The sequence below is a fragment of the Pseudonaja textilis genome, chromosome 2, assembly GCF_049901715.1.
Source record: "Pseudonaja textilis isolate UNSWEBS1 chromosome 2, rPseTex1.2, whole genome shotgun sequence".
In the NCBI taxonomy this organism is placed as follows: Eukaryota; Metazoa; Chordata; class Lepidosauria; order Squamata; family Elapidae; genus Pseudonaja; species Pseudonaja textilis.
The window spans coordinates 239,776,388-239,792,858 of NC_141991.1; the positions used below are offsets into that span (position 1 = coordinate 239,776,388).

At 39.3% G+C, this 16,471-nt stretch overlaps 1 protein-coding gene across 1 annotated transcript in view; it reads left to right on the plus strand.

Annotated features, from left to right (window-relative positions):
- The first annotated feature begins 1,808 nt into the window (after positions 1 to 1,808).
- Positions 1,809 to 16,471, plus strand: part of GOLPH3 (golgi phosphoprotein 3) — a 30,956-nt gene continuing 16,293 nt past the window's right edge. Inside the window, exons 1-2 of the mRNA XM_026715502.2 lie at positions 1,809 to 2,313; positions 14,472 to 14,603. Coding sequence (XP_026571287.1) covers positions 2,077 to 2,313; positions 14,472 to 14,603 — 369 coding nt within the window. The 5' untranslated portion in view covers positions 1,809 to 2,076. The remainder of the gene's footprint in view (positions 2,314 to 14,471; positions 14,604 to 16,471) is intronic.

Sequence of the window (16,471 nt, forward strand, 5' to 3'; positions counted from 1 at the left end):
AAGGGTTATATTTTTGTTTATACACTGAATGACTTAGTGGCTAGGTGACATTATTTTACTCATGTAGGTAAAAGGAAAGGTTTCTCCTGTCCAGTCATGTCCGATTCTAAGGGATAGTGCTCGTCTCAGTTTCTTAGCGGAGGGAGGAAGCATTGTCTGAAGATGCTTCCATGGTCATGTGGCCAGCATGATTATACGTGCTTTTTATTCACATTTTCATTAACTGCTAAGTGGGCAGGAACTGGGGCCAGAACGGGAGCTCAGCCCATCACGCAGCATTGGGGTCTCTCACTGTCAGCTTTCCAGCAGACAAACTCAGTGCCTTTAACTGCTGAGCCATTGCACGCCTCTATTTTACATATATATAGAAGTATTCAAAATGAACCACAAACTTTTTATAAGAAAAGGGCTTGCAAAGATAAAAAAATAATAATAATCGATTTCTCTGTTCAGCAACAGAGAAAAATCAGTTGTGACACCAATTGCTAGTTGTAAAGTTCTTCTAGAACAGAAGTACAGAATTGAAGAAATAAAGAAGTCAAACAATTGGTAATTGTTCTATTTGTTTGTTCCTTGGCTTCAGTCTGACAGAATCTTAATCTTACTTTACCTGACCTTACCTATCCTTTCCTTTGCTTCCCTTATCTTCCCTCCTTAATTACTTGATAGGTAACTCAAGGTAGCAAACACACTCCTCCCTGCTCTCCCCCCCCCCAACAACAACCCTGTGAGGTGGTTTGGCCTGGGAGTTAGTGATTGGCCCAAGGTCATGCAGCCAGCTTTCATAGCTAAGGCACGACTAGAATTCAGTTTTCTGCTTTCTACCCTGCTGCCTTAACCACTAGACTAGACCAAACCGTACAGAAAATTCTGTTTTGTACTGTGGCTTCATGTGGATGCTCCATAAAATTTCACCCAGGCAGAAAATCTGCACCCAGGCAGATGCCAAAAGAAGCCAAACTAGGGACAGCCTCAAGATCTTTTCCTTGAAGTTAGTTTCGGGTTGGTAAAAATAACAAGGTCAGAAGGATCTGAATTGGATGACGAAGACCTCTTTACCTTTTGCTGATACCCTAAACAAGATTACAGGTAGTCCTCAACTGATGACCACAATTGAACCCAGAATGTGTGATGCTAAGTGAGAAATGTGCTAGCTGAGTTCTGCCCCATTTTACCACTTTTCTTGCCACAGTTGTTAAGTGAAGCACTTAAATTAGTAAGATGGTTGTTAGGTGAATCGGGTTTCCCCATTGACTTTGTCAGAAATTTGCAAAAGGGGATGGGGGACACTGCCACTATCAGATACCAGTCTGTTGTGTAGCATCCAGATGCAAATCACCTGGCCATGGAGATGCTGCAACGGTCCAAAGTGTGAAAAGTGGTCCAAAAGTCACTGCTTTCAGTGCCGTTGCAACGTCCAACCGTCACTAAACGAGGACTACATGTACTAAAAAAGGAACCTCCAAGAATGATCGCCGGCCAGTATTTTGCATTTCGCCCCCCCAGATTCACTGACATCCTTTTCCCTTGTTCGGCTTTTTTTTTTCCTCATTCGGCCCGGGCTGCTTTCCTGCGCTTCGTAGCATGTCCTCTCCCTGAGGAAAACGGGGACCCCGATCAACAAGATCCCCGGGGAGCCCCTCGCTTTCCACAGCTCCTCGGCACCTCCGCTCCCGCCGAGGAAGGGCGGAGCGACCCAGCCACGTCGGCCAGTGCGGACGGGCGGGCTCTGAGAAGCCGGTCTGCCTCCCTTGCCTTCTCCCCCCGCCTCTTCTGCCACATCCTCCGCCTCCGCCGCTGTCGCTGCTGGCGTCAGCCGAGGGAGTCCGCGCCGCCATATTGGAGGAGACGCCGCCGAAGTCGCCCCCGCCGCCCCGGCCGCTTTGAGTTCCGCAACAGGCGGAACCGGCCCGCCCATCCCGTCCCTGGCCTGCCGGCGACGGCGGGCCTGCGCCCTGCCTGTGGGAACGGAAGGAAAAGGCCGCGGCCTCCCGGGGCTCCTGCCGCTTTCCTCCCGCCGAGCGGGGCCCTCCGGGGTCGCAGGCTACGTTCTCTTGCCGCCGCCGCCGCCGCGCCATGACTTCGCTGACCCAGCGCAGCTCGGGCCTGGTGCAACGCCGCACGGAGGCTTCGCGCAGCGCGGCCGACAAAGACCGGGGGGCCGGCGGCGGCAGCGGCGGGGGAGGCGGCGGCGGTGGGCCAGAGGAGGAAGGCCGGCGAGACGAGCAGGGGGAAGAGGAGAAGGGGGACTCCAAGGAAACGCGGCTCACGCTCATGGAGGAGGTGTTGCTGCTGGGCCTCAAGGACCGGGAGGTGAGGGACGGCGAGCGGATTATGAGGGAACAAGGGGCGGTGAGGGTGGACATAGGCCGTGGGGTGGACATTCCCGGCCTAGCGCCGGCCCCATCTGTTGGGACTAAAGCCTGGCCTCCCCAGCCAGCCTAGTTGGGAAGGGTGGGTTTTGGAGTCTCCTGGAGCCATAAATTGGGGGGGCGGTCTTGAGAGAACCATTAAAGAGGCAAGAGATTGATATTGCAGAAGGAAGAGGAATCCTCACCCAGAGTTATTGGGGTAGTGAAGAGAAACAATTATAGGAAGACTGCTGGGTTAGTCTGCCCTAGCAAATCATCTGGAATCTGGTAGCACCTTTCCAGATTTGTGACTGGGGGGAGCTGCAGCTGCCTACCTCAGATGGTCTTAAGTCAACCCACAAAAGTAGCTCTCTTTTATTATTTTTTTGAAAGGGTGCTACCTTTCCTCTTGATTTTTCAGGGTAAAGGCTTAAGATGTAGAAGTCCATGGGTTCAGGTTGTTTCAGTTTGCACAAGACAGTTCATTGAACAGACCAAGTTGTTTCTTTCCTTTTTTACGCTTCATTGGGCCATAGATTGGGGGAGTTCACAAACTGGCCATATTTTAGCCACTGGCCTGTAGGAGCCAAGCTGACTTGAGTGCCATTCTCCTTGCCAAGTCCTCCCCCCTTTATTGCTTGTCATAGCAAAATCAATCAGCTCACAGTTTTAAAGAAAAGAATAATTATAATGAATGTGTGTATGTCTGTGTGTAGGTCTATGAGTGTAGCTATAGATGTATGTATATAGAAATAGAAAAATATGAAGTTAAGGAAATGGTATGATAAAAAGAATGAAGGACTTGATATCCTTTGAAGATGAGCTAGCAGGAAAATGCACATTCTTGTTCAAGTTTTTCTTCAAGCAGCTATAATTGGCTAGAATTGAGAAAGCCAACAATTTAGAAAAATATTTACAATGGGAATAAATATGTGTTTACCATTACATTGGGGAAGGAGATCTCAGCTCTAAGCTTTGGAAATATATAACAGGAAAATTCAACAAGGCCTCTAATTAGAAAGTTATTTAGCCTTAAATTTCCTCAGAAAAGTGTTTGCTTGTGTATGTGAGAGAGGGGAAGAGGGAGAGAGAATTACTTTATACTGTTTCTTATTTTAGTTGCCTTATACTATACAAAATTAACATACCAGTTTTTGCTTTGACATGCTAGCAAACCCTAACACTGAGACCAAAAATTCACTATTTGTATATTCCTTTCCTACTCCCTCTCGTTTACTTGTATAGCTCCCTTAGAATTGTGGGATAGAAGTTGGCACTTTATTTGTTACACTAATGTAATTAGTGTGCCTAAGAAAAACAACAGTTGGAAATTACATGAACAAACTTATCCATTAAACTTTTAAATACATGGCTATTTAGATATGTAGAAATGCCACAAACCTCATATAAAAACATTGGTTTTCCTTGAAAAGAAAGGTTTATTAAGTATGTTTACAAATTATTAAGTTATCTTTGAAAAAGCAAGTCTGGAACCTGTTGTATTAAGCCCAACTTAATAATAATGTCTTGTGGTATATTTATAATACATTTTTAATGGTATAAGCTTCATGGATAAGAATCAACTTCTTGTGATGAGGTAGGGTGTAGGCTGCAGTCTTATGCTGTGATATCATTTGTTTTTAGGAAATTCAGTTACACTTAAATAAAGGCAAACAGTTTGTCTTGCCATGTCACCTTGACTTAAAGATTTCCAAATCTAAGTTAGAAAACTTAATTGTCTCCTCTGAGTTACATCTTTAACAATGGATTAATTGTTCTGTAGCTGCCAAATGATAGTCTTGCTGGAAAGAGGCATTCATGTTTGTTAGATAAGGTACAAGTGGAAGTAAATACAAAAAGTATTACCTTCAAAGAGCTGTTACTGTTTAAGCAGCTGTTACTGTATTGCTTAAAAGATGACTGACTCAATAATTGTTGTTTCTTACAGAGATTCTCAAAAGATAGGTAACTATAAACCATTGATACTCATCAGAATTTAATCAAATTAATTTACAATGAAGCTGTACTCTTTACAGTTCTCGTATGAGTATTTAATTTTATTTCTGATCTGTTGATTTGCAGGACTAGCTGCAGTACCATTAATAACAAAGATTCACAAAGGCAGTTTTGGCTGCAGAATTTTCATCCAGGTGTAATAGAAGGATTCCTGGTGTTAGCCTTTCATATCTATAATGAGTTTAGCAGTAATTCTGGATATGGAATCAGAATGTGATGCTATTTGATTAAAACTTTTGATATAGTATATAATATTGATGTAGTCATGCAAGATTTTAGATATGCATCTTGTGGAATTGAGAACAATTTTTGTTCTTTTGCAACTTTTGTGCAGGTAGGGTAGTGTTTAACATTCTGCATCATATATATATAAAGTTGTTAGTACATTTTTGCCTCAAAATGAATTGCTTTGCAGGCATTTAATATTGAATTACATTTAATATTTAAATGTAAAGGCTTCTTCTCTGTCACTTTTCTCACAGTAAATAGTACTTATAAAGCACAGTTAATTATTCTGAGTTCAGCATTTTAAAAGCATTTTGTAAAATTTTTCAATAGATATATTTTTAAATACAGCTAGTCTCACTAAGCTCTCTTAGTGAGAAATTCCATTGTTTGAAGTTGCTATAGAAATTCTAACTTCCATGATTTAGAGTAATCCTGAAATGGCTAATAGTAATGCAAGTAGTCTTTGACTCACGACTGTAATTGACCCCAAAATTATAGTTGTGTGTTGTTCTAGTTAAGTCACCATGTGACTATATCCACTTTTATAACTTTGCAGGAGTTGTTAAGCAAATGGTGCAATTAAGCCAGTAACATGTCTGCAGATCCATTGTCTGCAATATGCATTTTTTTGCAGCAAACTGGAAGTAAATGCTGGTCATGTGAAGGCAGGACACTTACAAATAGTCATAAATGTGGGTTGGTTGCTGAGCACCCAAAATGCAGTCATATGTCCTGGGGCTGGCAGTGGGGGAGCAATTGTCAGAACTTAGAATCCAGGTCTTTAAGTAACCCTGAGGAATCAATCCATTGTAACTTTGAACATTTACTGAACAGCTGATCATAAATTAAGGACTACTGTAATGAACAATAGGTATCATTTAGTTTATAGACTTATTTCTAACCTGAAGATCATGCTGCAACTGAAGAATGTCCAATTTCAGGCTATGGCAAGTCAGCTATACACCCTCAAAATCATTGCCTGTTAATAGATGTGTGAAGTAATAAAATATTTTAAAGTCAGTGTTGAATATAACCCAGAAAACAATAGAATAGTCTTAACTTGCATCTAAGGCAAACCAATCAGTATTACACTGATACTTAAATCACAGATGCTGGAAAATTAGAAACCGAATAGCTCTAAGATGACTTGAAACATTTTGCTAGCACAACAGTCAAAAAAGACTGTTATGTAAGATGGAAATTCTACAGTGTAAGTAGAATAGCATCTGGATCGACAGGAACATTTACCCTCTGTATAAAACCAATAGAATCTGCCAAAAAAAAAAAAATCAGTGTTAAAGCAAATGCTTTTTTCCAGAAAACTCTGCTATGACACTACACATATAGTTCACCAGATGGACAATACTGAAGTCAGATTGACTATTTACTTTGCAAGCAAAGATAAAGAGGCTCTATTTAGTGAGCAGAAAGACTATTGCACGGATTATGAAATCCCTCTTACAATATTACAGCTAAAAAAATAAAGACTAAGAAGATACAACTTCAGCAAATTATCAAAAGATAGATTTAATGGATTAGATATGACACATTAGGTACTCGAACAACTCGACTTCAGTTTAAAGCATAATTAAAAATGAAGCAAACAAAAATATCCCAATGGGAGGGGGAAAGAATGGAAATTGCTATCTGGTGGGGTATTGAAATTGCTGCAAAAGAGACAGAATAACATTTGTGTAACAACTGAGCTTCAAAGAAAAACAACACGAGAAGATGTTACATTTATATATGCAATGTACAGTAATAAAACTAGCAATCAAAGTGGAAGAACAAGAACTTCTTAAAAAGACTACAGAAATGAAAGAAAGCAAAAATCTGGAAATGATATAATAGATATTAATATATGGGAGAATTAATAAATATAAAGTTTTATACACTGATTATAAAACTAGACATTGATTGTAATTAGAAAATATTACTACCATGTTTCTCCAACAATAAGGCCTCCACCAATAGGAAGGCCCAGCATGATTTCTAGGCATGAGGTGAAATTAAGCCCCGCCCCCAAAATTTAGGCCTATTTAAACCATGCATTTCCCCGCCATTTCTCACATCGTTCGTTAGAACTACACGAAGTGAAGAGAAATGGGGGGGGGGGATGGGGAGAAAACTTGCCTTTAGGAGTGCCCTGCAGGTAGCCGAGGCTAGAATACCCCGATAGCTGATAGAAGCTCCCCGAAGGCAGATTCCCCAGCTGCTTCAGGGCGTGGCATGGCTGCCTGTGTCCCCTTGCCTTTAGGCAGTCTCTTTCAGGCGATGGAAGCTCCCCAAGTGCAGTCACCAGCCACTTCGATCGGCTGGTAGAAGCGGCCTTGGGGCAAGCACACATGCACACTCCCCTCACCGCGAGGCCGCTTCTATCAGCCAATCGAAGTGGCTGTTGACTGCACTCAGGGAGCTTCCATCACCCAAAAGAGACTGCCTAAAGGTGAGGGGACATGGGCAGCCATGCCATGCCCCAAAGCGGCTGGGGACTCTGCCTTCAGGGAACTTTCGTCGGCTGATTGAAGCGGCCTCGCAGCGAGGTACGTGCGTATGGGCCACTCTAGGTGGGGGAGGAAATTAAGTCACCCCTGAAAAGACAGCCTAGCCGTTTTTTCGGGGGTCCAAAAAAAAATAAGGCCCGGCCTTATTTTGTGAGAAACACGGTAGCATCAAAACAAGAATTGATGAAATATCAGTATATTTGTTTAAGATCTTACAGTATGATGCAACTGAAGTGGTACTTGACGTTTTCGAGCATGTGATAGATGTATATGACAGTTACAAAAAAGGATAGCATAGAATGCTAATCTTTCATTAATTATACGTAGGGTTTTGATTCTGTCAATCACAACAAATTGTGGACTAGGCTTTTGTTATACTGGTATTTCATATAAAATTGAATTATTCTTCTTGAAGTATGAAATATTCTCAGTTTTCTCCGTCATTACTAAAAAGCTATCAATACACACCTCTGTTAATGTTATTTCTCTGCACTAGATATTTTGTCTAGATCTGTCATAGCCTTTCCCCCACATAGAAGAATTTCCCAAATTGAAGGTGCCTTGTGAATCTGTATCTTAGGAAGATAAAAGCCTGGAATAAATTCAACAACTTCTCTGCCTATTTGCTTTATGTTGATACTTTCTGTTGATATTATGTTAGTTTGTTAACATTAAGTAGCACAGTGACTTTTGTACTTGCTGATAAAATTTAGGTTCTAATTATTTATTCTAGCTCAGTATTATATGATCTGCTTCCTAACACATACATTATCAGTATGAGGATGCAATAGTTTAATATACCCATTTCTTATAACCTAAGTGGGGTTCAGAACCCAGAGGGCTTCTGGGAGAGGAAATTTGAGATGTCTAACCCTAGAATTTCAGACATTCTGCTTCCTTCCTCATTTATAGAATCTAAAAATTTCCCAGGATATGAACAATGGAAAAGTAGTATGAAGCTTTACTTGGGGGAAAATCTAAGTATGAAACAAAAATTAGTGAACAGCTATAGGGATGTAAGCTCTCCTTGCCAATGTATTGGCTAAAGGCTCAGTGATAGTGTGGACAGTTGGATTTCCAAGCAAGGGAGTCAAATCAACTGGGTCAAATGGTAAGAAAAAAAAATAAGTTATACAATGAAAAACAAGTCATTCTCCAGGCCTATAAAATATCTATCCATGGATTCTTAAAAGAATTAAAATGTAAAATTGGAAATATTCAACTTGTCTTTTAAGATCTCAATTTGTTCCTAAGAAGTGAAAAGCTGATACGACTTTGGTTTAAAAATCAAGGAAGGCAATGGGAAATTATAGTTCAGTTAGTTTAACATCATTTTAGATAGTAGAAAGTATTATGAAAGGGGATATAGTCAAAACATACAAAGGGAAAAGTCTTACTGAAAGAGAATCAACATTTTTTAAAAAGTAAGCCTTGTTTCACTAATTTTAACGTTTTTTTGAGGGAGTCAATGAGTGTGTAGACTAGGATGAACCCATAAATAATACATAGTTGATCTTTTAAAAAACCTTTGATGAACTTTTGGAATGCATGTCCAAACCAGACTAAAAGATGGGTGAGAGAAAGTCTGTCAAATAAGTAAACAAAGCCAGAGAGAGTGTTATCAATGATTGCTAGCAATTTTAAAGCGGGATGCCAGTTAGCAAATATGCAGTGACTGAAGAACACTTGCAATTCTATTAAATCTATCCCCCTGTGTTAATAGCTGGGTTACTATATTTTGAGCAAATTGTAGCTTGAAATTCATTTTCAAAGGCAATACTCTAAGGATGTCCTTTGGAGTCTAGTGACTACACTACATGGATGCATCCATGAAATTTTCCCGGTCACAGTATCGTACATTCATGGTTTTTCATTGCTTTTTACTGGATATTTCTTCAGTTTCCTAGTTTAGTCTAAAGCCCTGGAATTCTCTGGTGTTTTCCAGCCAAATCTTAATCAAGCCTGACCTTGCAGGTCAATCAGGTTCTGCACTAATTTCATAGATTGTGTCATCTGAAGTAGAGTATTTTGAAAATTAGACTGACTATTAATAAATAAGTTTATGGTGCTGTAATGTTTTTGTAACAATATATAATTGCTGAATTTTCATATTTTCTATGCAGGATATACCAGTTCAACTCTTTTTTTGGCCGTAATACAGTATCACATACAATGTTATGTGCTGTGCTCTCTCTATATTTACGTCAGAGGAGAAAGTTTTAAAAGTTTGTTTTGCAAAGTTGTAAGATGGATTTTCAGTAGAAAAGGAAATCTCCTTCACACTCACCCATCCATGTAGGTTTCATGGAAACAATACAAAAATTAATTATGGCTGCCTTCTAGTACATCTTTTGACAGTCAAGTTAAGTGTGCAGCTTTGCTATTCCCCAGTGGTCTCCCATAGAGGTACTAACAACCTCTTTAGCTCTCAAGACCCAGACAAAATCATTCAGGTGGGATATAGATATAAAATTCTGCAATAACATCTGTTGCACTTTATTATTTTGGCTTGTTTCTTTTTTATATATGCAAGAAACTGTTTCTCGTGTTGTAGCTTTATATTATAACATTTGTGGAGAAAAATGAAAGAGTAAAAATACTTTAGAGATAAACAATGATTTATATAAAGGAGTTTTTTCACCTTTCCCCATAGGTTATGATTACATTTACTTAAAATAAAATCATCTTTCTTGCTTTTTAACCTCAGATTAAAACTTGCTTTTAGATATCTGAGATATCTTCAGATACATAATTCAGTTTATTAATATTATTTCAGTAGTAATGTGCAATTTGCTTCTATTACAAACAAATCCTGTCTTTCGTGCATTAAAGCACTGTTTTGAGTTCAAAATATAAACGATCTCTGTTATATTTAAGATAGTTTTATATTGTTGGCTGTTGCTGTCATGTCAGTATGTAAAAAGTTGAAATGCTTGTTCTCAAATTCAGGACTTAATATTCGTATGTATAAGTAACATTAAAATGAAGCTTCTAATGTCTTGTCAGTTTGCAGTAGGAAGTAGGACTAAAATTAGAAGATGAAACTTTGGAACATATTAATAAGTACAGGTGGCTCTCAGGTTACCACAGTGCTTATCAAGAGCAATCCTTGCACTCCTGGCTGCCATTGTAATCCTCGAATTGTGCAGGACTCCCAGGGAAGAAGTGAGGTAAATGTGGGTGCTGCAGGAGGGTCTTGCAGGCAGACATTATGGCTGTCAAGGGATGCTGTGCGCAGGTGCTAGGAGGAACAGGTGGACTGGGTAGGGCTTCAGGTGAGTGCTAAGCAGCATGGGCAGGGGACACTAAGGAGTGCAGATGACCACTATCAAATGCCAATTAGAAATCGTTACAGAGCACAAGGTCTCTGGGATCTTGCCTATTGTAATCGGTCTCCTCAGGAGAAAAAGTGGCGAGAGCAACTTGCAACCTTCCCTGCTGGCTTCCGCATTGAAAACTAGCAGGGAAAGTTGCAAATTGTGATCCGGAGACCAAGGGATACTGAAATCTGTCAAAAATGGGGATCAAATCATGAGCACATGGCCATGGGGCAATGCAACAGATGGAAATTTGAGGACCGGTCATAAGTGCTACTTGTTTAGTGCTGTTCTAACTATGAACAAGTGATTTTAACTCAAGGATTGCCTGTAGTGTGTTTGCTTTCAAAAGCATGGTTAAAAAAAACCCTTGATTATGCAATTAATCTGTCATGTATTTCCTGAGTGTTCTGGAATTCTAAGTTTGCGTAAAATTACTCTTAGAACTTATAAAAATACTTGTGGTATTATTGAGTCAGGTCCTTTTTTTTCTTCTGATGGCTTTGTTTTTTCTGAGAAAAAAAAATCCAGTCATCAATCCAGATGGCTATTGTTCTCCAGTGTAAACATGCTTAATAAATATTAAAGACTTAGGTTTCTTTCATTTCTGTATGAATTATATGAATTAATAGGTACATTTGTTTTATGAACCAGTTTATCCCTTGCTGTGTTAATTCTTTGTCCAATTATCTGACAGCAACCTATCTGATTGGACTTATTTCCATAGTACATGTACAAGAGAGCACTGTAAATCACTGACCACAGGGAGAGACAAATTAAGTGGAATTCCTGGGTCTCGTTATTTCTCTTCAGAATATATATCTCCCTCTCAGTTTTCCCTACTTTATGTTCAAATATTAGATTTTAAAATGTAGTATGAAACATTTAACAGCAAATCACCTTTCTTCTAGCTTTATATTTTTTAGACATTTAGGGTTTTTTTATACATTTCTGTATTGTATTACAATTTTATTGTGATTTGTAAGCAAATTAGGTGATTTATAACTTCATTTAAATTGTATTTGGACCTGTGAGCAACTTTATGTTGCTTGCCACCTATGCCCTTTTCGGAATAACTCTTTGCTTACTTACTCACTCCCTAGTCATCTTCCGTCTAGACCAGGGCTGTCAAACTCGCAGCCCGCGGGCCGGATGCATCACACACTGGCCACATCCACGTCCAGTTTAGCGAAGGTGGGAAAAAGTTACAATACATCGCATGATGACGCCGTGATGAAGTGAGTTTGATACCCCTGATCTAGACTATTGTAATGCGCTCTTCATGGGGCTACCCTTGAAAAGTATCTTCAGCTGGTACAGAATGCGGCCACACAAGCAATCTTGGGCATGTAACACTCTGCTGCAAGAGCTGCATTTGCTTCTGGCCCCAATTCAAGATGTTGGCTATGACTTTTAAAGCCCTGCTATTTTTGGCCCACTTACATTGGCCCATTACATATTGCAGCACCCCCCCCCCCTTAAAATTTTTGACTGGTGGGGTCTAGAAAGGTGCATTCTCTACCGATGGCCCCACTCTTTGGAACATTACTCACCACATCATGGATCCGCCTCTTGGCCCCTTCCATATGCAAGTTCAGAGGAGGAGGTTGAGTCTGCAGAGGTTTGCAGTTTTGAAGTTTGGAGCTGAGTATTGGTCAGGATTGGGGCTCAAAGAATGCTGGCCTGATGAAGCAGCCTCAACTGGGTCAATTGGAGGAGTGACAGCTGAGTGAGGTGAGCCACAGCTCCAGCAAGTTGGCCAGGAATCTCCAGACAAGGACTGGGAACCACCGGTTAGCAATGAGGAGGTTGAGTCCACACCACCTCTTCCTGATCCAAGGACACGTAGAGGAGGCAGGCACAATGCCGGTCAGCTAGACTACTCGCAGGGAGGCCACCTCACCTCTCACGAAGAGCTTTGTACTGGCATTGCCTGTTTAACTCTGCCCTGAAGACTGTTGTGATGACCCGGAGTATATAAAAAATATAACAAAAACCAAAAGGTAAATAAAGGTCCTTTAACGCCTTCAACTTGGCTTCACTGTTTAATTGTTCACAGTTGAAGATTAAACTCTTTTCAAAATAACATTCCAAATGAAAGAAATACAGTTCAAATTCAAAGAGCAGATAACGAAGCAAAAACCAAAAACAAACCGCACTGAAGAAAGTTCCACGACAGACCAGGATAAATAATTACAAACTTCAGGAAGATAACCAGGTACAGTCTGTTGGAAGAATGCTAACCAAGATAAACCTCATCCAGGAAAAACACTCATTTGTCTCCAGCATTTGCTAGCATGCAGGTCTGAACTCTTACGCAGTTCTCACACCTGCAACCCATAAAGAGGATCATGGCTCTCTCCTCCCAAGTAGACCATATCTTTCCTTTATCCTCTCCTCCCTGCGTGCCCTAGGATGGATAGGGGATGGGCCTGGGTCCTCCTCTGACGGCTCAGCCAGCCTCTGCCCTTCCCCAGCCTCCTCCACCACCTCTGGAGCCACACTTCCACTCCCTGTTGGCTGTTCCTCCTCTCAGAGTCAGTCTCCACCAGGGGTATGACAACTCGAGTGTTGCTGGAGCAACCTGCCCAGTTCTGTGCCTTGTGTGTTCATGCTGTGTATTCTGGCCTGTTTTGCTTGGACTCAATTACCCAGTGACTCTTGCTGTACTGAGCTCGGAATCTGGACCAGCGCAACAGGGATGTTTTCTGAGGACCTGTTTGGGGGACCTGTGGAACTCTTGCCATACATGGACATGGGGGGAGCAGGGCAGCATACCCCCAGAAGTGAGGCAAGTCCCCAATTTCTTGACCTTGGAAGTGTCTGAATACCTTGCTATTTTGACTTGCTTGGGGCCCACAGAGAAGCATGCAGTCATGGGGCTGGTTAGGCCTTGAAGGCTCTCCCCTGCCTTTTTAATGTTTAATTTTCATTATTCTATTTTTGTTTTAATTGCCTACTAATATAAAATTTATATATAACTTTTAGGTTTTTATCTCTTACTTGTACACTACCCAGAGTCATTCTATGAGGGACATGGGTAATTTCTAAATGTGATATGCAATATAATTCAGTTAATAGATGATGCGTACATACGTTTATTATTGAAGCATTCTTTTGAAAATTTATGAGCAAGTAATAAAGTTCATAGTTTTCCAGAGTTATTCAATAATGCTCAAAGAAAGACTATACTGCATTTAATATTTTCCATTCCATTTCTTTTTAATGCTTCAGAACAAAAACAGCTTTGAATGTTCTTAATTAAAACTAATGATAATTTTATTTGGTGAGTCAAGATTGGTGTCCTAATTTTATTTTTTAAATTCCATTTGTCTGGGTGTGCCCTTATGTAGAAGAAACGGCTTCCTCCACTTGTGGAAGAGCCTGTGATTTTGTTATGTTCACTATAAGTTGGAGTAACTTTTCAGAAGCAGAGAAATTGGTACAGGTGAATCTATGACAGTTATCTTGTCTCTTCTTTTAGCAGTTAGAGGCTAAATATGAATAGACATATGTGTTATACAAATATGTATAAAGTTTTTAAAATAGTTATATAATGAATTACTATGCATGGAGATATCAAAATGGTATTTCCAATTTAGAGAAAAGAAAAAGCTTTTTCAGCAGTATTCTCCTAATATAAAGATAATATAGAGCAAGCTAGGAAAAAATTCTTATATAAGAAGGGAGTAAGAAAATTATATAAAAATTATTGATGAGATTAGCCTTTTTACTGTTTAATAATCTGTTTAGTTAATTTATGGGTACACATACATGCGTGGAAACCTCAATATGTAATTGTAGCAAGACTGTACTTTATGTATCACAGACCAACTTAAGAACATTCCTGTAAACTTCTCAACTCTCCAAATCCCCCCAAAAACAGAAATGGAAAGAAAAATGGAAGAAAATACTTCTTCATTAGTATTTATTTTTGTTGCAACTGTTTTGTTGTATCAGAAAGCAACATAATTTTTTGTCTCAGGTTGTATATGAGTACTTATTCTTGTAATGCATTTACAAAAAAAATCAGTTATACATTTCCCCCCCTTTAGGGTTATACATCATTTTGGAATGATTGCATTTCATCCGGGCTCCGTGGTTGCATGTTAATTGAATTGGCACTGAGGGGGCGTCTTCAGCTTGAAGCATTTGGAATGAGACGTAAAAGTTTGCTAACTAGAAAGGTAAGTGCAGTAAAGAAAACCTCTGTACTTTTCTAACATTTTTTTCCCTTACATTTTTACATAGGGTAATATTTATAAAACTACGTATTTATGTCAGCATTTCTAAAGACTCTGCAAGAAGGCTAATATTAATCAGCAAGTTCAATACTTTAATCTGGATAGCTCAAAAATTTGGGCAATCTTGTAAAAGTACTTAGCATATGAAATTTGTTAAATCCAAGGCTTACTTTGGGAATGAATCACTCTTTCAGTTTGATTTTATTGGCATTATATAAAGGTAGTTCTCTCCTCTTCTTCCTGGAGAGATTTTGTGAATAACACGCGCTTCATTCTCTACCACAAATCTGGTTGCATGGGCAAACTTTCTGTCAATACAACATTTGACTCGCCTGTGTAAAAAGCAAATTTGAAAAATTTCCACACTGTTCCACTGTTCAGAATTAAGCTTTGCACAGCAAAGATATATTACTTATGTACAGCTGTGCTTAGCTGTGATTAATTTTAAATGGATTTCCTTTTTCTTTCGCAGAACACAGAAAATTTATAGATTGGCCAAAAATGTAGGAATGTTCCTTGAAATTCAACATCTATAGAGTAATAACTTAGATGTCCTTATCTTTTTTTATTTTGATATTACATCCAAGGAAGATTTGATGTTTAGACAATACGAGCAAATAACTTGGTTCAGAGATAGCAGAATAGAAACTTGTGGCTTTCAAATACTTTTAAATTAAACTTCTATAGATGCCTAATTATTGGTTGTGCTAGTTGGGCCTATTGATAGTTGTACTTTAACAATATTTTGGTTTCTAAAAGATTAGGTCTTTGCAGTAATTAAATATTAATGGGCTCAATCTAGTGTTTGTTATATGAATTTTTAATTGTAGTTAGAGATTATTTAAAATTAACCATTTCCTGAAAGTTGCAAAGTGCTTACTAATCTGGTAGCTCTTAATATTATATTAAACTAGGAATGAGCAAGTTGAGGGAAGTGGGGTAGAAGCCAGACTTTCAAAAATAAGTTCTTGGTTGAAAAGGTTGGGCAAAAATGTAATTTTAATATTTTCTTCATTTTTGTTCACTTTGTGGATCTTTTAAAGAACTATTCTAAAAGGTGTATTAATTGTACCCATGAAATAATTCATAATTCTAATTTTTCCAGTAGCCAAAGTTGGTTGTAGGATGAGCAGCTATATACATGTTTTAAATTAAACGAATATTTGTGCCTGATACCAACATTCAGAGGATATTTTTGAACTGCCAGTTGCTCACTGTTAAAAACGATTTGTTTTAATCATGATTTCAATTAACCATTGCCTTGGGGATCAGGTTTACATATAACGAAGTATGAAGAGGAGGTATACACATTATAATCAAAACAATGAACAGCTATATTACAGGGGCTTTGTATTATCTATACGTTACCTTTAAAATGGGCACCCAGCTTTGATGTTGAGCTGATAAGAATGTTCAAATTCAGTTACTGTCTTCATTCATTCATTCTTTTTTAACACCCAGGGCTGTTTGAAGTGCCTGCAGTATTGAATAAATTTGGTCTAGTAACTCAAAGTTCCATCTGAAACAGTTATTCCACCGCAACCTGTTGTTCTGGGATCCTCAGTGGATCTGCCTCCTACTTGGTTATCGTTTACATCTGTAATCATTCATCTGTTCATCTAGACTTCCTTTGGTTGTAATGTTTCTTTCTGGCTTAGAATAGAATAATAGAGTTGGAAGGGACCTTGGAGGTCTTCTAGTCTAACCCCCTGCTTAGGCTAGTGTTGGCAAACCTTTTTGGCACCGAATGCTGAAATGGGAGGTGTGCACATGCGCACAAGCCCGCGTGCCAGAAACCAGAAGAGTAGCTG